Source organism: Diabrotica undecimpunctata, chromosome 3 (assembly GCF_040954645.1).
Source record: "Diabrotica undecimpunctata isolate CICGRU chromosome 3, icDiaUnde3, whole genome shotgun sequence".
Classification (NCBI taxonomy): Eukaryota; Metazoa; Arthropoda; class Insecta; order Coleoptera; family Chrysomelidae; genus Diabrotica; species Diabrotica undecimpunctata.
This window is the reverse complement of record NC_092805.1, coordinates 127,881,761-127,908,136: the sequence shown is the minus strand read 5'-3', so window position 1 is coordinate 127,908,136 and position 26,376 is coordinate 127,881,761. Positions and strand designations below refer to the sequence as shown.

General features: G+C 33.6%; 1 protein-coding gene across 1 annotated transcript; it reads right to left on the bottom strand.

Moving 5' to 3' along the window:
- Nucleotides 1–426: 426 nt before the first annotated feature.
- Idh (isocitrate dehydrogenase [NADP] cytoplasmic) lies at nt 427–25,433 on the bottom strand. Its single transcript, XM_072526908.1, has 6 exons — nt 25,184–25,433; nt 23,832–24,061; nt 20,175–20,314; nt 4,404–4,711; nt 1,406–1,584; nt 427–1,197 (listed from the first exon to the last, which is right to left on the bottom strand). The coding sequence occupies exons 1-6, from the start codon at nt 25,343–25,345 to the stop codon at nt 990–992; spliced, it is 1,227 nt and encodes a 408-aa protein (XP_072383009.1). The 5' UTR covers nt 25,346–25,433; the 3' UTR covers nt 427–989.
- Nucleotides 25,434–26,376: the final 943 nt, after the last annotated feature.

Genomic DNA, 26,376 nt, shown 5'->3' with positions numbered 1-26,376 from the left:
CAAAATCTATAGATCCACGTCCCAAAGCTCACCGTTGTGTCTTTCAAAACGCTTGAGCGCCGGTTGCACGGTGAACCGACATGCACCTGAATTTTCTAATCCCCCACTTCCCATCCAGACAAGTTACGTTAGTCTATACAATTTTTTTATGTTTTTTTTCTAATATCTGTTGTCACAGCTACCGATATGTCCTTATTCAGTCTTATGCTTTGTCGGTCAATTTCAATGATTTTGTAATAGCCTCTTTTCTATTATTTGAAGTTGTGTTTCTAAAGTAAACTCATCTCGTTTAGTCTTTGGACAAAATCGTCTTTGTGCTAGTTTAAGTGTAACAACTATTAATTTGTTTGTTCAACTCATCTACACTGTTTGGTGTTATTCGGTGTTCAATAATGTTGTTAATGTACTCTTCAAATAAAAATAAAATTTAATACTTTTTTTAAAACTTTTATTAAAATAAAATCAGCCTCGCCCGTTTACAATGATTTTTTAAAAACTTCACAATATGTGTTTATCAAAATGCTTAAAATACTTTTTTAAAATACTTCTAAAGTATAAAAATAGCGACAAAGATGTATTTCCTCTACAATGTAAAACTGGAAAAAGACTAAATAAAATTAAAACACAAATAATATAATATATTAATTAACAACAAATTTTTAAATAAATAATAACATGCTATTTGAAGAAAATTATATTTTCTGCAGATTATATATTTTATGGTTACGTCTTGCGGTTTTGTAATGGATTATTATTACTGTATTAATAGTTTTATAGTGTAAATTTAGTGTGAACTCTACTGGAAATTAAGACAAAAAAAAAACAACTTGGACAAATATGTAGATTATGCAAAAAAATCATCAATAAATCTACAGTTTGATCATAAAATAAATCAAACAAGCTTCGTTGGCACAAAATATACAAACCAATCTTTTTCCATTATTCAGATATACACGCCTTTTAAGTTGGATTACATAGGAATAAACGTTTTAGGCGTTAAGCTTCTTCTTAAGGTTCTCTGCCAATTTGTTGATGAATTCAAAGGTCTCCAGATAATCTTCTCTAGTTACTTTGCTCATGCCCTTGATGCAGATGGCCAAATCTTTAGTCATGCTGCCGGATTCGATGGTTTCAACGCAAACTTGTTCAAGAGCATGGGCGAACTTGTTCAATTCTTGGTTGTTGTCCAATTTGGCCCTAAAAATAGAGTACATGAGAAATATTATTAAACAAGGCATCGATTATAAAAAACAATATTAATACGAAGAACAAATCAGAACAACAACTGAAACATTCCTCATGTTAACCACTTCTTATCATTCACCAAGTGTTCGCGTCGTGTATTTGTGATTAATATCCATCTTAACGGTCCTTTCAAAAAACACTTTTGGACAAAATAAATTACCTGTGAAGAAGTCCTCTGGTCCAAGCGAAAATGGAAGCGATCGGATTGGTGGAGGTTTCTTTGCCTTGTTGGTGCATTCGGAAATGTCTTGTTACTGTTCCGTGTGCAGCTTCGGCTTCAACTGTTTTACCGTCGGGGGAAATCAGAACTGATGTCATCAGACCCAAAGATCCATAACCCTAAAATATGAATACTTTACTAATAAATAAATCATTAACCTTTAAAAGCTAACTAAACTTATGTAAGTTAGTTCTATAATAACAAAAAAAAATATAAAAATAAAAAAAAATCATAAAATTTTAGGATGATGAGTCAGACAAGGTTGCATGTTGTCTCCAAAATTTTTCAATATTTACTAGGACCAGCTATTTAAAAAGCCGCTTGAGCAACAGCTATATGGAATCAAAATCAACGGGAAACTACTTAATGTAATTAGATACGCGGACGATACAGTAATTCTGTCAAAAAATATTGAAGGTCTCCAAATTCTGCTTCACGCTTCTGCATCACGAAGTAGAAGAGGATATGGCCATTAAAATAAATTCAAACAAAACTAAATGTTTAGTCTTTGGTCGTAACCTAAATCCAGATGCAGAGCTTCAATTAACAAGTTCACAAAATTACATATTTGGGAGCTGTCATAACGGACCAACTAGATCCAGACAGAAATAAAACGAAGAATAGCAATTACTAAAACTACTTGTACGAAAATGAAGACATTTCTTTGCAATAATCATCTCAGTTTAGTACTAAGACAAAGAATAGTTAAGTGCTATATTTGGTCTGTACTTTTGTATGGAGCAGAAGTGTGGACACTAAAAGTATCAAGTATGAACAGAATTGAAGCATTAGAAATGTGGATTCGTAGACGGATGCTGAAGATACCTCGGACAGCAAGAAAAACTAATGAGGAAATACTAAAGAGGATCAACAAAAGTAGAGAATTGCTAAAGTGTATCTAAATTTCCTTGCAGCAGTGTTGCGAAGGCCTGCTTTATAATGATTGAATAGACTGGGGACCAAAACATATCCCTGTGATTACCCGTTGTATAACTTTCTGTTTACTTATATTGTTAAATTGTATGACGCGAAAATATCTATCTGATAGCATGCTGATAAGTAGTCACAATATAGTGCGTCATGAATTAATAAGTTTATAAAGAAGACCTTCCTTCCAAATTGTGGGGTAGGCAGCAGTTAAGTATATCAAAAATAAAACTGATGCTTTTTTTTTAAACCAGCACCTATCTGTTTAATAAGCTTTAATACCGGTCTGTGTTTATTCTTATATTTGGTCTAAAGCCAGCTTGCTCCGAGGAGATGATGTTTAGGATTTTTGGTCCTATTCTATTGAGCAGCAGCCTTCCCAGAACTTTAATAGCAGCAGCTTAAGAGAGCTGTTAGTCTGTAACTCTCTGGCTGGTCGCAAGGTATGTTTGGTTTAAATATGGAGATTATCTTTGAAGTCAATCTTTTGGTAAGATTCCTATTGATAAAAATCGAATAAAATTTGGTAAGCCACTATTTATTGGTTGTTCTGTGATATATCATAACAGGTATTTAAATTTAGTAACTCTCTCAATCTTTTGTTGATCTATCTGTAGGGAAAAATCGGCTGCGTTTGTCGGCAGAATATAATTTATTGTGTATTAGTGACAATCATTTTTACACTTATTTCCCGTCCTGTTATGTTTACAGTTTTGAAGGCCTTGGATACTACCACATAAGATGACCACGTCAGCATATCGAATGGTATTAATCAGTTCATCAATAATTTTTACTCTAAGATCTTTATTTTGCAAAAGATAGTTAAAAATTACATCCGAGTAGATGTCGAGTAATCGCTGGGACAAAATTCATCCCTGTCTGACGCTTCATCGAATGTAACACTTATTTATTAGTCTTCCATCGAAATTAATCATTACTTTTTGCTTCGAATATAAGTTTTCTATGATACGCAAATATCTAGCATAACTTCCCAAAGTTTTTAGTAGGTTCAAAAGCGTTCCATGATATACCTTATTGAAAGATGTTTCGTAATCGATGAAAGCTACATAAATATTTTTACATTGGTCACAATACTGTTCAATTTACATTTAAAACACAAAGTGTCGCACAGGTACCAGGCTAAAGCCAATCTGGGTGTCATTTCTCTTTGTTTTCTTCTTATTTGTCCTTGCATTGTACTTTTTGTTCCATAATTTATTATTTGAATACCACTTCTGGGTTGCTCTAATTAACGAACGTTTTATTCCGATGTTGTTTTACTCCATAGCTCATTTATCGAAAGGTACCTTATCATATGATTTTTCTAAGCCTATTAGGTTGTATCTTGTTGATTTTCCGCATTGTTCTTCCGGTTTTTTTATGCGGCATCATCTATAACGTTTCTCAATGTTTGAGAGTACAGTCGTCCTATAGTAGGAATGACAGCGATTCCTCTCTAGTTTCAGACGTTATTACGCGTTCAAGGCATTGTTCCATTCTTGAGGAGTTTCTTTTCCATTCACACATCATCAAAGTTATTTTAACATCAATAAAATAGTGGAGCCATATTTAATAAGCTCAGGTCGAATGTTTCCTGGAACTAGAGCTTTCTAAGCTTGAATTGGCTTCTACAATAAACTGTATAGTACATGAATAAACTACTGTTTTTATATGAAAACAATATATGAAAATAGTCGTATATTTATGGAATATACTTCATATTTAGCTCAATAGGTTCTAATTGTATGGCTCTTTCTATATTGTTACGCTAGAAGGCCGTGGAATAATTCGAACCTTCGAATTAGGACGTAGCGGCATCGCGAAATCTTCACGCATTGAAGCGCAAGATATATATATATATATATATATATATATATATATATATATATATATATATATATATATATATATATATATATATATACTTATAATTATATATATATATATATATATATATATATATATAATTATAATTATATATATAATTAAAGACTAAATAAATTAAAGTTACCTGAGCTACTGAATCAGATTGCACATCTCCATCGTAATTCTTGCAGGCCCACACAAATCCACCCTCGGACTTCATAGCGTAGGCAACCATGTCATCGATCAATCGATGTTCATACCAGATCTTCTTGGCTTCGTAGCTAGATTTGTATTCGCGATCGTAGATATCCTGGAAGATGTCCTTGAAGCGACCATCGTATTTTTTCAAAATAGTGTTTTTGGTACTGAGGTACAGAGGATATTCTCTCTCGAGAGCGTATTTGAATGAAGAGTGAGCGAATGCTACGATGGAATCGTCCGTGTTAAACATTCCTAAAAATAAAAAAGCGTGTTATGACGTTATAGTAATAAAAAGATAGCAAAATAATAGATTTGGTTTGTACAAAGATTGAAAAGTAATTGTTACATTATCCAGAGGTAAAGAACGATTTGTGAATCCAGAAATTTTATTTCATAGTATCATATCATTTAAATCAATTTGATTGTAAGTTACACGGAAAAAGGAAGCACAATTGTTTCGATGTTAGAACAAGTACATAATTTCATTCGAAAACAAATTGTCTCTTTTTGGCGATAATTTTGAAAGAGAAACTTTAATTGACTTTCCGTCTAATGAAATGTTGTCAAGAAAGTAGTCTAACATTGCAATTTGTTATTTCAGATCATTGTTAAATATATCGGAAGCTCCTCTCAGTAAATTTAAAGAATTTAAAAACAGCAAAGCCACGTTAGCCTTTGTTAAAAAAGCCTCTGAATGAAACGGTAACAGAAATAAATATTTTACTCTTTTTTATTGATATTGGCAACTTTGAAATGCAGTTGCTGGATTTATAAAATAAAGAAATAGGAAGCTCAAAATTCAAGCGTCTTTGTGCCGATTTAGAGCTATTGAAGAAAAATAAATGTAAATTAAGTTTACAGCACAAGTTGTCTGCCTTGAAATATCTAAATAAGGAAGGAAAGCACCCGTAATAGTATTCCTGACTCATATGATCTAGACTGAAGAAACTAGCGATTGCTGTTCTTTCTTTATTTGGGTTCGTATTTATACGATATACGAACAATCATTTTCAACCATTAACTTGATCAAGAAAAAATTAAGAAATTGAATAATCGATAGGAACTTGGAATCGTACCTAAAATTTAAAAGAACAAAAAACGGAGCTCTTATGTTTAATTTAAGTTTTATTTAATGTGCCATGTACCACTAGTTAAACAAGACATGTTTAGTACAGGCAAGATCGAGAGTGTACTTTTAGTACTAAATAAAATAATGTAATTATTTCGATAAAAATGTCTCTACTACGGCGAAGCTTATCAATCATTGCATAATGAACTGAATTCCGCAATTTGAAGAAATAACTAACAATCTAAAAAAAAATCTTCTAACTTTATTTTTACGATGATTAATATTTTCAGATCTACCTACATAATAATCTACTACAAATTTTGTAATTGTTTTTTCCGTTTTCGATAGATTTGAAAATTCTTTGATAACAATAATCTGATAAACGATAACATTTTTGCAAGGAAGTTTAAACTAATTTTAATGTTCAAAATCCTTGTGCAAGATTAAAACCAAACTACAACTCAAGGTCTATGATAAGTTTGCACCGACGGAGGACGCTGAGGAAGAGGTAGATCTATAGAATATTATATCCAGATCTACAGGCTGTTATAACATTAGGCGATTTTAATGCCAAGCTGCGGAAAGAATTAACTTTTGTAAATATATTTGGAAAACAGATTACATACTAAAACCAGCCAAAATGGACTTATATATATAGCATATTTCACAGCAGCAAATAATTATGTAGTTGTCGGTATTAATTTCCCAAGAAAAAATGTATCCATAAAGGAACGTGGAAAATACCAGGAACTAACGAAGCTGATCAAAATGAGAACGTCTCAAAACCTCAACGACCTCAAAAAGATGGGCAACAGACATAACTAATGTCAGAACGGATCGAGGGCGAACTCTGACTTAGATTATTATCTTGTGGTGGCAAAACTGCGGCAGAAACCCGCGGTAGTAGCAAAACATAGACTGAGCAGTCTGTAGAGCTAAGTGAAGACACCATCTTTTTTTTCGTTGTTGGTTGTCTCTGTCTTAGTCAAGTAAGTATAGCAGCGTCTCCTTTTGTGGCGGGAGAGGGGAAGTGAGGAGTTTCATTGCGCTAGAGAGAGACAATTCAAACAACCGCAAGAGATCTTGTCGTCAGTACGCGCGGCCGTTACGCTCGGTCTATGTTAATATATACGACTATGTGGCAAACGCGTCAACTTAAAAAGTACAATGTTAAAGTATTCAAGAATCCAACAAAGAAACATATTCTCCAAATAAAAATTTACAAAACCAGAACAGAAGAGACAGTTAAAAACAATCAAACGGACTCTACATAGAAAAACTGCCGGAGAAGCCACGAGAGAAAGATATGCAGAATACACTGTTACTCACAAATTTTAAGGACTAAAAATAGAGGTAGCGTTAAAAAAAAATGATGCCCAACCAAAACCGCCCCCACATGAAAATTCTAGGTGCGCCACTGACGACAGCAGATAATTCTACAAAAGAATAAAGGAAAGCACATAGTCATTTAAGCCAAGACTGACGTTAAAGACAAGTATGGAGAACTACTAACAGAGAAACAAAAAAATATAAATAGATAGAGTGAATATTCGAGGAAGAAAATCCTGAACGCAGACAATATGAATGAAAAAAACGAGACAACATATTGCACTAGGGAGCAACAAATTGAGAATCCGAGTTATTATGTAGATGAAGAACTGGTATATTATTTATAAAGTCAGTCGAAACATAAAAAAAAACTGACTGACGGCAAACATTAAAACATTATATTATTACGAGATATGGGCGTATCATTTATTTTTATATTCACGTATAAATTAATGAGGAACAGAATAAGAGAAATTTTAATGGGATTATAGAACAATAGGACATTAAAATATAAAGAAATTATATCAAAACTAAAGAGTTTGTATGTTTGCCCCAACGTTTCATTGTTTATGTAATAAAATAATATAATTCCCAATACCTAAATACTAGTAAACCATAGAATAAATTCAATTTTGAATTGGTCACTTAGGCATTAATACACTATTGTCATGGTGAATCGTACATGCTATACTAATAAAGAACCCAAATAACTGTTTATAGAACATAAATTAGACCCGTAGCAACCTATGGATGTGAGACCTGGATAATGACAAAAAAAGATGAAGAGCAACTCAAGATATTCGAAACAAAGATAATGAGAAAAGTATATGGTCCTGTGCAAGACAAGGACGGCACTTGGACAATCAGAACAAACTTCGAGATTAATGAATTGAATGAAGGGCACGATATTGTACGATTTGTAAATAAAAATATGTAAAAGCAACAAAAAATGTTACAATGGAAGCCGACAGGAAGACAAAAAAAACGATCGATGGTTGAATGACGTGGAAGACGATCTAAAAACTATGAACGTAGGACAATGGAGGAAAAAGGTACAAGAGAGGTCTGAATGGAACGACATAGCCAGACAGGCAACGACCATCTAGGATTATGTCAAAAGAATGAGAAAAATCAAATTATCCTTTGCGAGTTCAAAATTAACGCGAAAAAGATCTTGAAGAAGCAAGATAAATAGGAAAACTTTTGAAGCAGCATAGTTTCGTTCAGTTTTAGAATTCTAAAGCTATCATAAACATGAACTAGTTTAGTAGTAAAACATTACCAAATCATCCTTCTTAGAAAAATATTCAATATTTCGATGTTAGCAGCTCCAACAATTTTGAGCGTCTGCTGCCTCTTCATCCTGCCACCTTTTCGGTCTTACGCCCTGCATTTTACTTCTTCTTCTTCTTAACGGGCCCCATCCCTAAGGACATTGGCGATCATCATGGCCCATTTAACTCTATCTGCAGCCGTTCTGAAAAGTTCTATTGACGTTTTCCCACTCCATTGTCTCAGATTCTTCAGCCAGGACGTGCGTCTTCTCCCCGGTCCTCTTTTGCCTTCCACCTTCCCTTGTATGACCAGCCGCATCAATTCGTATTTCTCGTTTCTTAGTATGTGACCAAAGTAGCTCATTTTTCTTTTCTTTATAGTGTTGAGTATTTCTTTATCTTTTTTCATTCTTCGTAGCGTTTCCGCATTTGTTATGTGTTGTGTCCAAGATATTTTCCACATTCTTCGATAACACCACATTTCAAAGTTAATGAGTTTGTTCTTTGTCGCCTCTGTAATTGTCCAGGCCTCAACTCCATACAACAGGACAAAGAACACGTAGCATCTCAATACTCTAGTTCTAATTTCGATGTTGAGTTTTCCATTGCATAATATTGCTTTCATCTTATTAAAAGCACTTAGCTATCTCAATACGCCGTTTTATTTCCGTACTTCTATCCCATTCTTCATTTAGTTCGCAACCTAAGTAGGTACTGATATCTGTGCACCCTGCCTAAAAGTTTTCCTTTAGCATAAATACTGTCTTCCTCAATCTTGTTCTTGCTTACCACCATGATTTTTGTTTTATTTGTATTCAGTGCCATTCCATACCTTTACTATTGCATTTTACTATCTAGGGCTATTTTTGGCAATCTATCTATCTCCATTATCACTACATGACCAGCCCATCAAAGTCTCTGAAACTTAATGAATTCTGAGATCCATCGAAATCCCCAGAAATATGTCAATCGTCTAGAGTTCTTTAGATGTTGTTTAGAGGTCCGGAAATAGACAATATAGCGACTCACGAATGCACTGGTAGTGTTTTAAATTAACGTAATATAAGAATCTTCCGAGTAGTGAAGATCAATTTGTATTAGCAATTAAAGAAGCGCATTACACCAACAAAAGTCTTGAAAAACTTTTAGCAAAACATTTAACAGCTACCACTGAAGATGATAAATGTTCAAATATCGTGGCGTGTGCTACGCTAAGGACGTATGTAATGAGCTTAGTGTGTGAAAATTATGATTTCTTAAGGAAGGTATGGTTTTAGGATGAAAATCACATTCGCTCCACGATTACATGACATTTGTTGGACACGAATAACCTGATGACCCCTGAAGAATAAGCAGCCAGTTACTATTTTATGTATGTCAAGACAAATATAAAATATCGAGTAATTAGCTTTTCTAAGGTACATTTTGAACATATATTTTATTATCAAAATAATAAATATATTATTTATATTCTGTATCGTTTATTTTAGCGAATACGCTCTGAAATTATAATAGTTATCTTAATATATACAGTTTTTATTGCACTTCTAGCAGGGTAATAATATTACTTTCATTACGTAAAATTATCATAATTTAAAATAAGGCATCTCATAATTAATTTATTTTTTTGCTTATCTCCAAGTATTACATCAAAAACACTTGAGAAATCACGTAAAATGTTTATGTTTTGAAATTTTTTTAACGCCTTTACGATGTAATGAAGAATAATCAAGTTAACAGAGGTTATTGGTATTGCGGTGAATTTTAAATGGGTATTACAAAGGTCAACAATTGTTTTTATCATTATATATTCTCCATTTACAAGTCCTAAGTATATTTCTTAAATTGATATTCACCTAGTTTTTAGATAGGATATAAAATTAGCAATTACAAATAAAAGATAATAAAAACAAAGTTAAAATTTGAATAAAATTTGAACAAAGTCCACGGAAAAAGTGAGTAACGGTTGATTATGAAGCCTTTATACAAGAGTCTTGAATTTAAATCCACTTTAATAAAGCAATATCAGTACCTAATTAAAGATAGAGTAATTAAAGCTTTTTCTTTTTTCTCTGAAAATCGTCTGTCCTATTCCGGTTGTACATTAACTAATAAGTCCTCGGGACTTCAGTAGCTATATATAAACTCTCCGCTAACACCCAATAGACCGTTTACTTAGCCCTGATATAACAGGGTACTTTTATTTTTATAATCTAATAGCAGCAGTAAGTTCTGTCGAAATCGCTTTACTGTGCTGAAGATTCGCCCGTAGTATGTTTGAGGTGAATAAGACATTTTTGGGACAGGCAGATTCCACAATTGGGATTACCTCTCTGGCCATTCTGCCTACGTTTTTATTTGTGGATTGAGAAAGGTCACTCATTTCTGACATCTCTTCTGGGCCATATTTTTTTGTCTCTTGTCTATTTTATTCCCACGAGTTAAAGCGAAATTTCTTCCAAGCACGGTAGTGTGTCCATACATAATCAAGTCCATACATGACTTTCAGGCCTCTGTGCCAAATCAAGAAATATCTTCCCATCACCTAACTGAAACTGTTAAAATCCTATCTAAGTGGGAGAGACTTGCGAACAAGAGTGAATGAAAGTAATTCCAATAATCTTCCTACAAAATCGGGTGTCCCCCAGGGCAGCATTCTTGGGCCAATATTATTTGCTATACACAGTATGTGTATATCTACTATCAATGGTATAGGTTGTTTCAAGCAAACAAAATAGTTCGTGCCCACAGCGGCAGCTTTACTAACAAATAGTCACGAGTTTTTTTTAGAAAGAAGCCCCTCGTCATGGGCGCCCATATATCAAAATCCAGGGGGGGGGCAAGTCAACTCAAATTTTTATTTTGATCCATACAACTTAATAAAAACTAAAATAGCCGATTGCAAAAATGCAAAAATATAAACATGATTTACAAACAGTAAAGAAATACCAGAAAAGTAAAAGTAATCTTAAACAAAAAATTATTAACAACATATTTTATGGTATGACTTTATACATACAAATTTTATTATACAAAACTTTTTATGTAGGAATAAAAAAATCAATTTTAAGCAAGGATGTTAAAAAATAGTAATAAAAAAAGCAGGTACTCTGAGATACGAAATGCAACACAAGCAATAGTGTAGTTTAAATAATATGTAAGTAACATAATATCTGAATTGAAAAATTTCTTTTACTAGGAAATTAAAACAAATATTCAAAACTGTACTACGTTGAAAGGGTTAGGGTAGGGTGTACAGTACACCCTTCTACTACCATGCTTAGCCGAAATTGCATAAATAGTCAAATGTGTGCAATCTTCAAATACTTCGCTGGGTGCCAACTTATTTATATTTGACATTAAAAATTTGTACTATGTTGTAAACAATTGAAGAAATTTAATTAAAAATTTATTTGTTATAATTTATTATAAAAAAATTAACATTTTTTTTCAGTTAGTATTGTATGTATTATAATTTATTGAAACGAATAATTTCCCAATAGAATCTAAAATGGTAAAATGTTAAACCCAACAAAACGTAAAAAGTAAACTTGATATTGAAGGCTAGTGCTCTGTATCTTGTGAAAATAATAACTGAAGGTTTCTGGGCTTTTGTCCAAACTCATCTATTACTTTTTTAATAAAATTATTTCGATTGTTTTCTATTTTATTTCTATGAACGCTCATCATACATAGTCCATCTAATTTTTGTTCACTTATAGTGGACCTAATCCAGGTTTTAACCCTTCGAAGAGTTGAAAATGATCTTTCAATCGTGCATGTAGTGGGAGGAAGGCACAGAGAAATTTCTATAGCTTGGGCTATAGCTGGGTAAAATAAGCAATGGTCTAGTAGCTCTATCATTGAAATATCTTCTACATCTAAATTGGTTTGATTTTTCCAATAATAGAGCCACAATGATGCCTGTTCTTTTAGATTAGTAATTTTGTATAAATTATTTATGATTTCTATTATTTTGGCGAGGTCTTCTTCAGTTAATTGTATTATGTTTTTGGGATGCAAGTTATACAATAACATACCAGGATCATTGTCTTCTGAAAATCTGACACCAAGAGAACTAATTAAAGAATCTAGGTACGGAATAAATAATGACACTCTAAAAAAGTCTTCAGCGGAATTAACCGCATGGTTTGACCGTTGTGTTTGCTTTCTAGGAGCGATTCGTGGTTTTTCAAGGGTAATACTTAGAGATTCGGCATCATTTGTACTCTTTTCAAAAATTGTTTTAAAAGTTGTTTCCGCTTCTTGTCTGTGCTTTGTTATCATATCAAGAAATAACTGTATATGATTTTTAACTGCCAGCATATCTATTGATTTAGTTTGTAAAATGTTTACTATGGGTTCTAAGAAAGAGGAATATTTGGAAATTAAATTTAGGGAAATTATAAAAGTGGAATCAGATGTGGCACATGAAAGTTGCTGTGCTCTTGATCTTGTTGAGCAATTAAATTTGTTATCTGCTATTATTTTTTCTGAAACATTTTTGATTTCAATAAAATTTACTAGGCCACTATACCAAATATTTAAGTCAAACAAGTAAAAACGTGTAGCATTTATTAAGCGGATATTTTTTTGTGAGAGTAAATTTTGCATTTGACATGGGACGAAATAAAGTTTAAAATTGTTGGTACAGGTACACTTTCTACCAATTAAGGCTTGATACCTACGACATCTCAAAATCCCTCTTTGCATTGTACAATATTATTATGGTAGGTAGCTACATTCGATGCATTGTTAAGGAAGTACCTACCGCATTTCTCGGTATTTCGCTAGATTAGTTTCCGGTTGTTTGCTGTTTTAAGGTATTGTTGCAAGTTTCTCGCCACAATATGCCTAAATAATGTATTTTTTTTAAATATACTTACATACATACTGATTTTTTAAATAATATTACTAATGATAGGGGGGCAACTGCCCCCTCTTGCCCCCCCTTATGGGCGCCCATGCCCCTCGTTAAAAGATAGTAGAACCCCCAATGCTGATTTGTTTACCAGAAGTGATTGATGAACTCCTCAAAAAAAACCGGATATTTCGCATCCTCATCAGGACATGCCAGTTCTCACACGGCTCGAGTACTTGAAGTATTCGAGTATTTGAAGGCGAAAAAAAAATCGATTTTGTGGGCATATATTGGCACCATGGCACCGTGTCATTCTTATACGAAGAGAGAGAATAAAAAACAAATTAAACTTTTAAGTCAGACGTCAGATATTGCGATCGAAGCATGAATAAATACCATTTCTGCGATACATATTTTTTACTGGAGTTATTCGAATGCAAAAGTGTATTATCTTAAAGGCGAATACTTAAAAAAACAACAAAGCCGATTTTTTCCAAAAAATATGCTTAATTATGGTTAATTTTTGATGAAAATAATCCTAACTTATCTAATTGATTAAATTAAAATATAAAACTTTTATAAATATATATTTTCATTTCAAAAGAAGTCGTGTTGAACATCAAGCTTTTTTTATTTCTAAATAAACATATTTTAACATAACTAAAACTGCAATTCATAGTTTCTTTAATTAAAATTTCCACAAATGATTCACATTGAACTTTAGTTTATTTACAACAAAAACGATCTTTAAGTCAAGGTTATAGAAAACTTTTATAGGTTCTACTTAAACGGTAACTAGAAATCCATTACTATTGACATAGTTGATTTGAACTAATATAATTCGTAATTACTATGTATAATTGCTTTATATTCTGTAAATCGATAAATATTTTATTCGATACACCTTTATTGTTCTCAAACTAGTTATTACGTACAAAACACTAACAAAGATGAAGTATTAAAGCCAAAAATGGAAAAAGCCTGTTCTCAGGAAATCTTACGAATATGTTCGTTTATGGACAATTATGAATATATAAATATAAGGTTGAATGCTCGAATAAATGAACTTTGATCAGATAAAAGGCATATATCGAGCACAGTTTAATTAAATCTTGCCCAAGTACTTTCGATCCCTAGATCATCTTCAGGGGCATTTCGTCAATTGTGGCCTATCCGGCAAGAACAAGATGTCATAAACATATAATTGTACATTACACTACACTACAAATAGACAAACAAACACTTTAAAATAATTTAAGGAGGGCTACATTGCTTGAAGAAGTCGGAGACAGAATGGCTCCTGATCTAACGGAAATGTTAGATTTAACAACAGTTAGATAACATTTCCGTTAGATCAGGAGCCATTCTGTCTCCGACTTCTTCAAGCAATGTAGCCCTCCTTAAATTATTTTAAAGTGTTTGTTTGTCTATTTGTAGTGTAGTGTAATGTACAATTATATGTTTATGACATCTTGTTCTTGCCGGATAGGCCACAATTGACGAAATGCCCCTGAAGATGATCTAGGGATCGAAAGTACTTGGGCAAGATTTAATTAAACTGTGCTCGATATATGCCTTTTATCTGATCAAAATTATGAATATGGTGGTACGAGAGTTGAGCGATGAAAATAGTAAGTATATCTTCATTCTTGGAGGTTTGTGCACATTTGAACATATTATTTTTTTTGTTAAGTATTATTCCGCAAATTTCTTCGTTCTTCGCGAATTAAAGGACCTGTCACCATTGGATATTTTTTTCTAGTTTATCGATGAGAACCTAATGGATTTGATTATTCAGTTTTCGGAAAAATATGTACAGAAGACTAACAGACACGACTTCCATCGATCACGAGAACTGCTGAATTTTCTGGAAATTATACTTTTCTCAGGCTACCGTACATTACCGCAAATTAATATGTATTGGTCTTTAGAAGAGGATAAAACTGTGGATATTGTCAGAAAATGTATGATCCGGAATAAGTTCAGATCAATAAAGCGGAATCTACATTTTAGTGATAATGACAACCTGGATGTAACTGACAAATTTACAAAACTCCGTCCCTTTTTTATCTCACTCTTCTTCTTCAGTGCCTTATCCGGTCCGGATGTTGGCGATCATCAAGGCTATCATGGTTTTGTTGACTGCTCTGCGAAACAGCTCCGCTGAGGTCATCCCAAACCATTGTCGGAGATTTTTCAACCACGAGATACGACGGCGTCCCGGTCCTCTTCTGCCAAATACTTTACCCTGCATAACAAGTTAAAGAATTCGATATTTTTCTTCGTTCCGCATCACGTGGCCGAGGTACTCAAGCTTGCGTTGTTTAATTAAATTAAGCACTTCTTTTTCTTTTGTCATGCGCTGTAGGACCTCAACGTTGGTGACATGGTCCACATAAGATATTTTTAGTATCCTTCTGTATATCCACATCTCGAAGGCTTCGATTCGTTTTTCAGTGGCTTGCGTCAGTGTCCAGGCTTCAACTCCATACAGTAACACTGGAAGAACGTAGCACCTCACTATTCGCATCTTGGTTCCCAAACTGAGATCACTGCAGCACAGCAAGGATCTCAACTTAATAAATGTAGACCGTGCCATTTCAATTCTGGATCTAATCTCTTGAGCGTAGTCCCATTGTACGTTGAGGGTAGTTCCGAGGTAAGTGAATCTGTCGACTCTCTGGATCTCTTCGCTACCTGCCATTAGTGCCCCGGGATCTAAATTTGTACGGCTGACAACCATGAATTTAGTTTTCTTAATATTAAGGTTCAGTCCGTATGTTACGCTCACAGTTCGCACTCGGTCTAGTAAGGCCTGCAGATCGTTTAGGCTGGTTGCTAGTAACACAGTGTCATCGGCGTAGCGGATATTATTGATGTATTCACCGTTCACTCGGATTCCCATGTCTAGGTTTGTGAGGGCTTCATTAAAAATCTCCTCAGAGTATATATTGAAAAGAGTCGGCGATAGCACACATCCTTGTCTTACTCCTCGCATGATCTTCACTTGGTCGGTCAGCTGGTCTTCGACCTTGACTTGAGCACGCTGGTTCCAGTATAAATTCATGATGATCCGAATGTCCTTCTCATCCAATCCAACTCCTTGTAGTGCGGTGACCATCTTCTGGTGCTGACAACGGTCAAATGCCTTGGCGTAGTCAATAAAACAAATATAGACATCACAACTGACATCGCGGCATCTCTGAAGTAGGACTTGTAAGGTGAAAAGTGCTTCACGTGTACCCATAGAATTGCGGAATCCGAATTGCATTTCACCGACATTTTCTTCGCATTTCTTGTAAATTCTGGCATGTATGATTTTAAGAAAAATTTTAAGTGCATGACTCATAAGACTGATAGTTCGGAAATCTTCGCACGTTTTCGCAGATCGTTTTTTTGGTAGCGTTACAAATGTTGACAATAGCCATTCCTCTGGGATATTACCTGAATCGTATATGGCGTTGAACAGTTCAGTTAACTCCTTCGTGCTCACTTCACTCATCACCTTAATAAGTTCAACGGGTATTTCGTCCGGACCTGTAGCCTTACCATTCTTAGACTGTTGTAAAGCAGCCTTTACCTCGCTTTCTAGAATTGACGGCCCTGTCATGCAATTTATTTCCGGAAGGTTGCCGCGGTCGTCCCAGAAAAGTTCTTCGATATATATTTTCCAGGTAACCAAGTTCTCATTTACTGTCGTCGCCAGATTACCGTCTTTTTTTATGAGGAGGTGTGTGTTTCTCCTCTTGTATTGACCAGTGGCTTCACGAATCCTTCGGTGGATGTTTATATGATCGTGTTTCTCTTGGAGCTCCTCGATTATTTTACATTTTTCTTGCATCCATGTCTCCTTGGCTCTTCGTATTTCTTTTTTAATTGTCTGGTTGGTTTCTTGGTATTTCTTCGCGTCCCTGTTTTTCATTAATCTTCTTTGTTCCATCATCTGTAGAATGTCATCAGTCATCCATTCTTTATTTTTTACTCTTTTTTTCTTTCTCAGATGTTCTTTTCCCGCATTCAGCATGACGTCTTTGATATAACTCCATTTTTGTTCTACACTCTGTTCTTGTTGTTGAGCCGTTTCTAGTTTTTGTCTCATTGTATCTCTCACGTTTTGACGAACTACGGGGTCTTTTAGAGTGTCATAATCCAGGTTCTGTTTAGGTTTATTTTTCATGAGTTTCTTTAGTTTGAGTTCTATCTGGCCCACTAATGGGTTGTGGTCCGATGAGACGTCTGCTCCTGGGTAGGTCTTCGCCGAAGTCAAGCTGTTCTTGAATCTTTTGTTAATGAGAATAAAGTCTATCTGGTTTCTGATGATATTGCTGGCTGTATCTGCAGGTCACTTCCACGTATAAAGTCGTCTCGGGGGAAGTTTAAACCACGTGTTAGCAATGGTAAAATCTTCTTCCCGGCAAAATTGTATGAGTCGGTCTCCTCTTTCGTTTTTCTCGCCTAAGCCGTGTTGTTATCTCACTCGCACTCACAATAATGACATATGCGACAGAAACACGACCCGACACAGAGAGGGCAAAAAGGATGTTAGAAACAGCAGAGATAAGAACACTTAAAAAATTTATAGTAAAGCACTATGGGACAGAGCTAGAAGTACAGATATATGACGTAGATGCAAGGTGGAGAACATCAAGGACTGGGTAAGAAATAGAAGAGTAGAATGGAACGATGATATAAGCCGAATGACAACAAATAGAGTAGTAAAGACGGCAAGAGACGATTCCCCAATAGGAAGGCGATCAGTAGATGTAAATGATGGAACGAAAATTTACTGGAGGCACATTGAAAAAGACAGAATCATGTCTACATAAAAAGAAGAAGAAGACGAGGAATTTTTTCATGTGACTTGTCTATTGATGAGCAAATGATTCCTTATTTTGAGCGACATTCTTTCAAAATGTATATCAAAGGCAAGCCTCTCCGTTTTGGATTTAAGATTTGGAGCACGAGTCGATACCTTTATCAGTTCATTTCTGATTCAGATTCAAAACTGTCCTTGGACTTGGCGCGAGTGTAGTTCTTGAACTTTTGTAACATGTGAAAAATGTTCAGAATCATAATACCTCCTTTGATAATTTTTTCGCGTCTTACAAACTGTTGTCTCTTTTGAAAGCACAAGGATTCTTCGCCACAGGGACTATTCGCGAAAACCGAACAAGTAACTGTCCTTTGCTACCAAGTAAATTGCTCTCAAAACAGGAGAGGGGCTCCTACGATTCACAATTTGAGGAATCAACTTATATTTCTTTGGTGAAATAGAACGATAATTCCATTGTGACAGCTATCAGTACCCATTATAATATAGGACCTCTCAGCTCTATTAAAACGTATAAAGAGAAAACTAAAAAAGAGACGTTAGTCCCACAACCAGCGATAATTTCTGCATATAATAAATCGATGGGAGGGGTAGATTTGCATAATAATAGTGTAGCAAACTATAGATTCCGCGTGTTGTTGTACTTAAAATACAATCGACAGTACTCTTGTAAATGCTTGGAAAATGTACAATACTGTACATGATAGTAAAATTCCACAACTAAATTTCAAATCATTTATCGCTGTCCGACTTCTGAAAATAAACAACTTGTCCCAAGGGTATTTCTTTCAGAACCACCCAATAAAGTAATGATTTATCAAACTGGGCATCAGTTATCATTAGAACTGATTTTCGTAGAAGATGTGTGTTTAAAAGTCAAACAATTTATATTTGTGAATATCGCACAATTTTTATACGCCGACTGTTTTCGGCAGTATCACTTAACGCTTTAAGTCATTAATGCGTATACGCAACATCATTTATTTTAACAAATGACTAATTTTAATTTTTTTAACCATTTTTTTTTTAGTTTTTTTTTAAGAAAAATATATTGTTTTTCATATTTAAGATTTTTTTCCTTCCTTGGCCGTAAATGGGTTAAGTGGGAAAAATAATGACAATATACTTTGAGACATACTTCAACTTGAATACCAATACCGATCTTTTAAACAGAGGAAGTAAGAATTTTATAATCGGAATTAATATTTTAAATTAAGTAGACGACTTTAAAATGATATTGCCAATATTGTTGAGTTTTATTTATTTTAAGAAATGACTAATTTTAATTTTTTTAAACATTTTTTTTTTAGTTTTTTTTTTAAGAAAAATATATTGTTTTTCATATTTAAGATTTTTTTCCTTCCTTGGCCGTAAAAGGGTTAAGAGGGAAAAATAATGACAATATACTTTGAGACATACTTCAACTTGAACACCAATACCGATCTTTTAAACAGAGGAAGTAAGAATTTTATAATCGGAATTAATATTTTAAATTAAAATATGTTAATCATAGTTCATATTGTAATCCATTATCAATTATCACATTATAGATTTATATGGTATGGTTTAAATTGAGACAAAACGAGTAGTTTATAGAGAATTATTAGCTAATACATTTTTTCTGGAAACAGTAAAAATGAATTATCCACGTCTAATATAATTATCCCCTGAAAATGATTATCCTTTTTGATTGGAAAATATGGCAATATTCGATGCATTTAGAAAATAAACTTTTGTGAAAATAAGTAATTAATCTATCATATGAATATTCAGAATTTGTGGAGTTGGAAATGAGAGTAATTGGCACACATGTTGACAAGAGGATTCTCCCATACTTTATGAGAAACTAATTACCGATAAAAATAACGATAATAACAGAACACCTAGTAGAATGTTTAGTGGAATTATGGTATAACGTCAGTCAGTATGAAGACCAAGGTGGAAAGACGAAGTGAGAACCAATTGAGGGCGGATAACTGGAGGATAGCAGCCAAGGATAGGAATGCTTGGAAGCGGATGCTGGAAGAGGCCAGGGTCCAACTTGGGCTGTACCGCCATAGGAGAGAGAATGTTAATACTCTAACGTATATTCAGATGCCGTTAAATGCGTATGTAATTCGTCAAGAATTCAATTCTTATAAAGCTTTCAATTGCTGTCAGTTGTCCGATTAAAATGTTTGACCACAGGTTGCCCACATAGTTCAAGAACTCTTTAGCCAAATAATATAACAAAAAGAGGACAGTCCTAATTATTAGTCAATGTGTATAGATCATGTTCTTTCCCCATAACACAATTAATACATAATAATAATAATAGTATTTAATAATAAAACAACTCATTAAAAACTTACCCATTGCAACACCAGGTCCTTTGTATTCGTGAACTACATATTTTTGAGTATCACCGCTACTACCAGTGAAAATTAATTCCAATTTACCAGCACTAGGAATGATAACATCGGTAGCTTTGTATTGGTCTGCATGAGCGTGTCTGTTAACAAATAAATTGGAATTATTCATACTGTTATGACATATAAAATTTTAGCATACAGATTTTTCTACTATATGAATGAGAACGATTTAAATCTTTTGATGTTAAACGAAATTGGGCTCGATCACAAAGACATGAGAATGATTTAACAACTAATTGGAATCAAAAAGCTAAACTAAGGATCGCCAACGGCCTTTACACAGAAAAAATTGAGATAAGGGAAGATGAAATACAGGTCTGTATTTTCTCTCCACTATTCTGCTACTGTTCAACATTTATATAGAAAAGATATTTCAGCTTACACAACAGAACGAAAAAGGCATCAGAATTAATGGTCTTTCTATTAATAACCAGTGCTGACGACAGTTTTGCCAATCACTAGTTTCTTCAAAAGTAACAATTATTTCTCAGGATCACAGTTAGGTTTCAGGAAGGACAGGACCAGAACCTTTGGCATTCTTGGCCTAGTGTCCCGCATCTTGGAATCCTTTCATAGGATGAAATTCAGCACTGTTGTGTTTTGGGACTTGAGTAAGGCATTTGATTGTGTGGACCATGGGATTCTCCTGGAAAAACTACAGAGGTACAACTTCTGTCCACAGAGTGTCAAGTTGATCCAATCATACCTTGAGAACAGGGTATAGTCTGTGAGGGTGTCATCAGGGGAAGGTGATTGTTAATATTGGTGTTCCTGTGGAACCAATGGACAGATTCTAATGTAGTTATAAGGATCGAATTGTTTTGTAATGCCCCTTTGTCCGATTCTTCTCGATCGACGATGGTACTACAATAAAATGTTGAAGTCATGGAGTAAAAATTATAATTTTATTGGCAGCTATTAATAATTACACTATAGATGTTGGTTAGGTAACTTTCTATAATACACTGCGTATAATAGGCTCTGTCCTTGGACTCAGACTATTTCTAATATATATTAATGACCTTACAAGCATTGAACCAAATGCTACATACACACTCTTTATCGATGATACCACAGTCTTGTTCGCAGCTGAGACATTTGTGGTGTCTCTCTCAATGGCTAGAAACGTCTTTATTAAATTTGACAAAAAATATCTCCTTCGCCATGAATTTCATTTAACCCTTAAAATCAGGGAATTCAAATGCAACATATAGCACATCCTGATGTATGGAAGTGAGACCTGGTCAATTAAAGTAAGATCTCTGAATCATGTAGAGGCTTATGAAATATGGTATCTTAGAATTTCATGGGTGGACCATTTAAAAAATGAGGTCCTAATAAGAGCTAATGTCCAAAGAGATTTGTTAGATCACGCTAAATGAAATTAAATGTAAGATGCATTAAATGTAGGAAGACCTCCCAAAACATGAAGAGATAGGTGGCAATCTAAATTGCAGGAGAGCAAGATTCAAAGAATGAAGAGACCATAGTTCTAAACGAAGAAGAAGAAGGCCCCAAATACTGAACAAGGTGATCAACAATTTTACATATCATGATAATTATTATTACAAGTCCTCTGTGGTTCAACTCATTTTAAAGTTTTATGTCAGCAAAAAGCACCCGTTACAATAATACATATTTATTTGATAAAAATAATGATAACATCCATGATAAACAAAAATAAATCTTAAGTTAACTAATTATATATTGTTATCTTTAATTTTAAGGATAACAGAAATCAAAAAATGTTTTGTTATCTCATTATAGTAAATGTTTGCTACATTAAACTGATATTATTATTATATTAAATATATATTTATAACTTGTCTCCAATGCCCATTAAATTGATTTTAAATTACGATTTCTTTATTTTATCCAGAAATTGTTAAATGTAGTTTCTATGAAAAATGCTTTGAAATTATTTCTAAAAGATAAGTGTAGATTCCATGAAGAATTATAGAATTGTTATAATGAGGTTTTTCTTCACCCAGAAGTCAATATTTGTCAACTAGGTATCAGTTGACTTTAATTTAATTGCCCATGGTTAGGAATATTTTTGTAGCTGATAGGATAAATCAAAAGTTCCGCTCCAAAAACACACACTGGAGATTGAAAATCAGGGTCTACAAAACTATTATCAGACCAATAGTATGTTATGCATGCGAGACATGGGTGATGACAGAAGAGACAAAAAGAAAACTGGAAGTCTTTGAAAGAAAAGTCCTAAGAAAGCTATTTGGACCTATTAACGAAAACGGAATATGGAGATCCAGGTACAGCCATGAACTCTACCAACTGTTCAAAGAGACACTGATCTCAGAATTCGTTAAACTTCAGAGACTTCGCTGGGCTGGTCATGTAGTAAGAATGGAGACAGAAAGATTGCCGAAAAGAGCCCTAGATAGTAAAATGCAGGGCACAAGACCAAAAGAAAGGCCACGGAAAATATGGGAGGATGAAGTAGCAGCAGATGCACAAAATTTGCTAGACGTGAGAACCTGGGGACTCATGATCGGAGCGGGACCGACAAGATCGGAGGCATAGTTTGGAGGAGGCCAAGGCCCGATTTGGGCTGTAGCGCCATTGGAGAGAGAGAGAGAGGTTAAATCAGATTTTGCATCCATGGCTTTCTTCTACTATTATTAGAGAATTTACTTGTAGCCTACATACTTAAGTATATTATGCTTGTAGGTTATTAATTGAACTTACTTAACTCATATATTCTATATATTTACGTAAAATCATAGTGATACACCATTAAGTGCTATCAAAACAAATGAATGTGATTTGAACATATTTAAAAAATTAAAGTGTTATTGAGACATTTAAAATAGAAAGGCAGATTCTCATTTGTACCAAATATTACAAATTTTTTGAGACTTTAATTGTGCAGACAAATGCTCAAACTTGTGATAATGCTGTTCTAAAGGCAGAAGAAAACAATGGTAACAGACTACAGTTATGGAGTATTGCCCAAGTGCTTTATTTATCCATTGTTATTTCTTAAATTTAATTCAGTTTTATCTCAATCTGCTAGTTTTATTCAACAAGTTCTTTACTTCACTAATATCTCAAGCTTTTGTCTTTTTTTGCTAAGGCAAATAAACATACACATGCATTGCATATGCTCAAAAAATAGCATTCCTTACATTGATCCTACAAGATGGGACTACAAACTAAAATGGTTCAAATAGTAAAGGAACATAAAGAAGATTTGTCAATGTTAATTATGTCAAGATTGGGATGACGAAAGCATAAGTCTGTTTAGACATAAGTATCTAAACAAAAATTGTAGTTCTGCTGAGTTACTATTGCAATTCCATCACTTACTGAAATATAAAAACTGTCACTGAGTTTAGGTGATACATTAATGGAAACAAATTAATGATTTGATAAATCAGACTCAGTCCTTGAAGATAGAATGAATTGAATTCAGATGTAAAAGATGTTACTGATAAAGTATTTGTTGAGTGTATGTTGAGTATTTTTTTAGGCAAGTAAAGTTATATACATACATAATAAGACCAATGAATACTTATAACAAAGAATTTAAAAGTAGTTTAAAAATCCCTTCCTTTTTAATTATTTAGTACTTACCTTCCAATGATAATGGGTTTGTCCCAACCCCTAACCAATCTAGGGATATTCTTGCAGATGATTGGTTCTCTGAAGACTGTACCTCCTAGGATGTTTCTAATAGTGCCATTAGGGCTCTTCCACATCTGTTTCAGTTTGAATTCTTCCACTCTCTTTTCATCAGGGGTGATAGTGGCACATTTGATACCTACATTATACTTCTTTATAGCTTCAGCACAGTCTACTGTTACCTGAAATAAAAAAAAATATTTACCACTTACCTGAAAATTGAATTAAAAGAGAAATAAAATAAAAATAAGAATTTAGAGCAACTGATAAAGAAAGCTTGCAAAACAAACTACAAATTTTTTACTTTGTTAAAATTAATATTGGTTAGGAGCATGTGATTTGGTTGTATACTAACTCTCAGCCACTTCCAGTAGAGAAAATTTGTTCAACATACCCAAACATTAATTACTAAATTTACTAGACAGTTGGGACTGGGTTCAGTAAACAGAATATAACTACTGCAATACTATTAGAAGAGCAAAACAAAAGAGACCTTCTGGGAGCCATGACAACTTCTCACTCTACCATGGTCTCTAAGTATGTAGAATCGCCAAGAATAAGTGGTTACTACGAGTCACATTCAGATTTCATTTCCTTGTCCTGGCGAGTGGGGCTCTGCATCCATCCATTCTTCCATCATGGGACAAGAATTGACCAGGAAGAAACAAAGTAAACAAGAGAAAAAGCATCTGGAAACTATACAACATGATCTTGTTACAGGCCATAATTCTGAAGATTAAAACAAACTACTGAAAATGAAAAGTGGTCAAAACAAAACATGTAGAAGAGAGCAAAGACTGAAAAAGGTCTAGCTAGGTGCATAGCAGATAGAAAAGGTAGTAGCTAGCAAGAATGAGCAGTGCCCTGAGAAAAATATTTAGTACCAGTTGAATCAGAGATTAGATCCAAAAGAGTCTAAACAGCAGATGGTGAAGCCTATTTGATAGTCAAATACAGATGTTTCAGGTCAAAAATGAGAATCACTCAACAAATTATGAGAAGTCATGTTCATAACCATCTTTAGAGGTAGAATAAAGTTTATTTCATTTAAAAAAAAAACAAAAAAAGCACTATTCTTCTAGGTCCAATTTTTCAGAGGTTTCCAATGTCATAATTACTTACGAGATTACTATAACAGTCCACAAAGTTTCCTAAGAAACATCATAAAATGATGTAGTACGAAATCTAACAAATTACACTAGCCCTAAATTTCAGATAATGAGAATAAAATTGACTTTTCATATCTTATAAATAATACCTAAAATATATAAGATAAAAATAAATAAACTAGTTGTAAGACTTACTTGGTCATTCGTTTTGTCCCGGTTTTCTATTCCTAAATCATATACTTTTAGATCGATTTCTAAATATGGAAGAATTAGTTTATCTTTGATGGCATCCCATATAATTCTGGTCATTTCATCTCCTAGGATATCCACAACGGTACCGGCCTTAATTTTTCCCATTTTAGAAGTGGAATATAAGAAATATTTATTTGCCGAGTATATAGACCTCCCCCTTAAACACGCAAACACAAACTGAATACGTGGAAAAATAATTTTGATTTTTATTCAGAGCAGCAAAGCTAAAAGAAAGGGGGGTTTGACATAAAGTGTCAAAGATCATCCTTAGACAACTTAGGGAAATACCAATTCGTGGAACTTTGTAGCTGTCCAAGATATTTTTAGAAAGCCATAATATGAGTTTTCGTTTTTACTAATGAACTGGGTGACTTTTATTTGACTCGCAAATGTTTTAAAAGTAATTTCTATATTAGCAGTGACTTGTACTAGTCAGGCCGGAAAATTAACAAATAGAAAAAAGTACTCCTTTAATTTTATGAAATGGAAATCAAATAAGACTTGAATGTTTAAATGTAATATGTTATAATAGAAATAACATAATCGAAGGTAATATAAGATATTAATTCTGTAAAAAAATAAGTGAATCTTGACGTAAGTTTTCCTATTTTTTTGTATGTACCTATATTAATTTAAGTAGATATTTTTTTCTAATGATAATGAAGCTTACAGTAAAATTCTGCAAGAGTAGCGTAAGTGCAACATAATTCTCAAGATATCATCCAAAAATATTCGATATTGCCAGATGTTTAAACAATGCGATTTAATTACAAAAGAGAAAGACAAATACAACATACCTATATGTTTGTTCATACTGGCATATTCTTTGTTTTAGTTTGAAACAAATAGGGATAGTTGGCCACAATGAGACAAATAGATGTTTTAAATTTTTGTTAAATAGCCAAATCTGACAAATCACTAGCTGAGCATTATTAATGAAATTTTTTCACTGTGGCCCACTCACGGGTTACAGTAAACCAGGCAGTACGTCATATTAAAATAACGGAGATTTACATCGTTAAATCATGTTAAAACTTGCAGGATGATCGAAGTCTTTTTGTTTTTTCCAAGCAAGTAAGTGCTTGTAGTATTATTTTTATGTCATATCTCATATAGTAATCGGGATGCCACGTCCT